The following is a 3,196-nucleotide window of genomic DNA, read 5'->3' as shown; positions in this document are numbered from 1 at the left end:
TCGCTTGAGCCCAGGAGTTGGAGGTTGCTGTGAGCTGTAATGCCACAGCACTCTACCCAGGGGGACAGCTTGAGGCTCTGTCTCAAAAAAAAACTAATCTTCAGATTTTAAATATCCAGTCACAATAGTGGAAATAATTCTCAATGGAAATAATTCTCAGGGTGCTAGAGCTCTCACCTCTTCTTTTAGTTCATTCATTCATTCATTCATGTAAATTTCATGCATGCCTAACCATAGCTAATATTATGTACTTTAAATTCAGGAGGACGCTAAGAATTAATTAAAATTAGTAATTGTAACTCTCTATAACATCATTTTAGTAAAACGCAAAAGATTTGTTTGTTCTGAGGAGAAACAAGGGAATTAAAACATCATTTTGGAAAGCGGTCCAGGGAGTCTAAGAGTTTTTCTCTCCCTCTCCCCTTCTCCCCAATCTCCTTCCCCATCCCAGAGAAAGAAGCATCTGCATTCCTGCCTGTCCTTTTTTTATTATTAAATCATAGCTGTGTACATTAATGCAATCATGGGGTACAATGTGCTGATTTTATATATCATTTTGTGTCCTTAATATGCACACCATCTCCATACCACCTCCCCAAAACAATCCCAGCAGTCTTTGGGAGGTACTTTATGCAATATAAGCACAGAGTAACCACCTGTCCCTGCTGCTAGTTTAAAATATAAATATGGGCTCGGCTCCTGTAGCTTAGTAAGTAAGATACCGGCCACATACAATGAAGCTGGTGGGTTCAAGCCCAGCCCAGGCCTACTAAACAACAACAACTGCAACCAAAAAATAGCCAGGCATTGTGGCAGGCACCTGTAGTCCCAGCTACTTGGGAGGCTGAGGCAATAGAATCACTTAAGCCCAAGAATTTGAGGTTGCTGTGAGCTGTGACACCATAGCACTCTACTGAGGGTGACATAGTGAGACTCTGTCTCAATATAAAATAAAATAAAATATAAATATGGAGGGCAGGGCAAAGTGGCTCAGGCCTGTAACCCTAGCATTCTGGGAGGCCAAGGTGGATGGATTGCCTGAGCTTACAAGTTTGAGACCAGCCTGAGCAAGCATGAGAATTCATCTCTAAAAATAGCTGGGCATTATAGCAGGCATCATAGTCCCAGCTACTTAGGAGGCTGGGACAAGCGAATCACATGAGCCCAAGAGTTTAAGGTTGCTGTGAGCTGTGATGCTACAGCACTCTACCAGGGGCACCAAAGTGAGACTCTGTCTCAAAAATATATACATATATATTTAATAAAAATATGGACCTTCCAGGCAGCTTCTTTTTAGAAATATACAGCCAGCTCAGTGCCTATAGCTCAAGCGGCTAGGGTACCAAGCCACATACACCAGAGCTGGCAGGTTCGAATCCAGCCCAGGCCTGCCAAACAACAATGATAAGTCCAACCAAAAAATAGCGGGGTGTTGTGGTGGGTGCCTGTAGTCCCAGCTACTTGGGAGGCTGAGGCAAGAGAATCACTTAAGCCCAAGAATTTGAAGTTGCTATGAGCTGTAACGCCATAGCACTCTACCCAGGGCAGAGACTGTACCTCAAAAAAATATATATATATATTATATATTATATATATTTAATATATATGTATTATATATATAGTCTCAGCTGGAAATTCCCTTCTTTTACCTTATTTTACCCATTGTTTTCTCACAGGTTATAAGCACATGTCCTTGGCCCTTAACAAGACTGGCAGAAGCATTGTGTACTCCTGTGAGTGGCCCCTTTACATGCGGCCCTTTAAAAAGGTAAGATAGTGAGAGCCCAGAACTCAAACCATGCTGACAGAATTTAAGAACTTGAAAACAAAGGCGACAAAGATGTCCTAAGTCCAACTTTACTTAGTAGTTTGTCCTACTTCCTCCACTTCTCACATCCCCACTGCTGTAATTTAATTATAGTCTAAACACCATCACCTGGGAAGTCATCTTTGATTCTCCCCTTTATCACACTGTTTACATCTGATCCATCAACACTCGGTTCTTTTTTTTTTTTTTCTTGAGACAAGAGTCTCACTGTGTCATCCTCGGTAGAGTGCCGTGATGTCACAGCTCACAGAGACCTCGAACTCTTGGGCTTACAGGATTCTCTTGCCTCAGCCTCCCAAGTAGCTGGGATGGCAGTTATCCCCCACAACATCAGGCTATTTGTAGGTTGTAGGTGTCATTGTTTGGCAGGCCCAAGCTGGGTTCAAACCCACCAGCTCCGGTGTATGTGACTGACACCCTAGCCACTGAGCTACAGGCACCAATCCCATCTGCAGTCTTTCCAATACTGTCTCCAAAATATATCCTGAGTCATCCTACTTCTTTATATCTCCATTGCATCTATTCTGCCCTTCCAGGTTACTATGATCTCTCACCCAGAATGCTCTGACAGCCTGATCTCTCTGCCGTTTTTTTTTTTTTTTTTTTTGTTTGTTTGTTTGTTTTTATTGGAGACCAAGTCTCATTTTATCGCCCTCCGTACTGTGCCGTGGCGTCACAGCTCACAGCAACTTCCAACTCCTGGGCTTAGGCAATTCTCTTGCCTCAGCTGCCCAAGTAGCTGGGACTACAGGCGCCGACCACAACGCCCAGCTATTTTTTGTTGCAGTTTGGCCAGGCCGGGTTTGAACCTGCCACCCTTGGTATATGGGGCCAGTGCTCTACTCACTGAGCCACAGGTGCCACACCTCTCTGCCATTTTCCAAGCAGCATCAGAGTTACTTTGTTGAAGTATAAATGGCATCACGTCACTTGAATGCCTCTTCAAACTCCAAAGGATGTGGCTCTTTCCTTCACTACAATGGTTTTCTATCATTCAACAACACAAGCCAATTGCTACCCCAGAGCCTTTACAAAGTCTCAGCCCAAATGCTGTATACTTGACAGGTTTTCCGTTATAATTTTTCATTCTTTTTTTTGCAGTTTTTGGCCGGGGCTGGGTTTGAACCCGCCACCTCTGGCATATGGGGCTGGCGCCCTACCCCTTTGAGCCACAGGCACCACCCTAATTGTTCATTCTTTATCACATTAATCTGTTTTTTTTTTTTTTTGAGACAGAACCTCAAGTTGTCACCCTTGGTAGAGTGCCATGGCATCATAGCTCACAGCAACCTCCAGCTCCTGGGCTTAAGCGATTCTCTTGCCTCAGCCTCCCAAGTAGCTGAGACTACAGGCAATCACAACGCCCAG

The 3,196-nt window shown here is 44.0% G+C and overlaps 1 protein-coding gene across 1 annotated transcript in view; it reads left to right on the top strand.

Moving 5' to 3' along the window:
- The window catches only part of GLA (galactosidase alpha), a 12,662-nt gene that overhangs the window by 6,041 nt on the left and 3,425 nt on the right, over positions 1-3,196 (top strand). Inside the window, exon 4 of the mRNA XM_012813488.2 lies at positions 1,623-1,768. Coding sequence (XP_012668942.1) covers positions 1,623-1,768 — 146 coding nt within the window. The remainder of the gene's footprint in view (positions 1-1,622; positions 1,769-3,196) is intronic.

The sequence above is a fragment of the Otolemur garnettii genome, unplaced genomic scaffold (genome assembly GCF_000181295.1).
Source record: "Otolemur garnettii isolate 467f Iridium unplaced genomic scaffold, OtoGar3 scaffold00268, whole genome shotgun sequence".
Classification (NCBI taxonomy): domain Eukaryota; kingdom Metazoa; phylum Chordata; class Mammalia; order Primates; family Galagidae; genus Otolemur; species Otolemur garnettii.
This window is presented reverse-complemented; position numbering and strand designations above follow the sequence as displayed.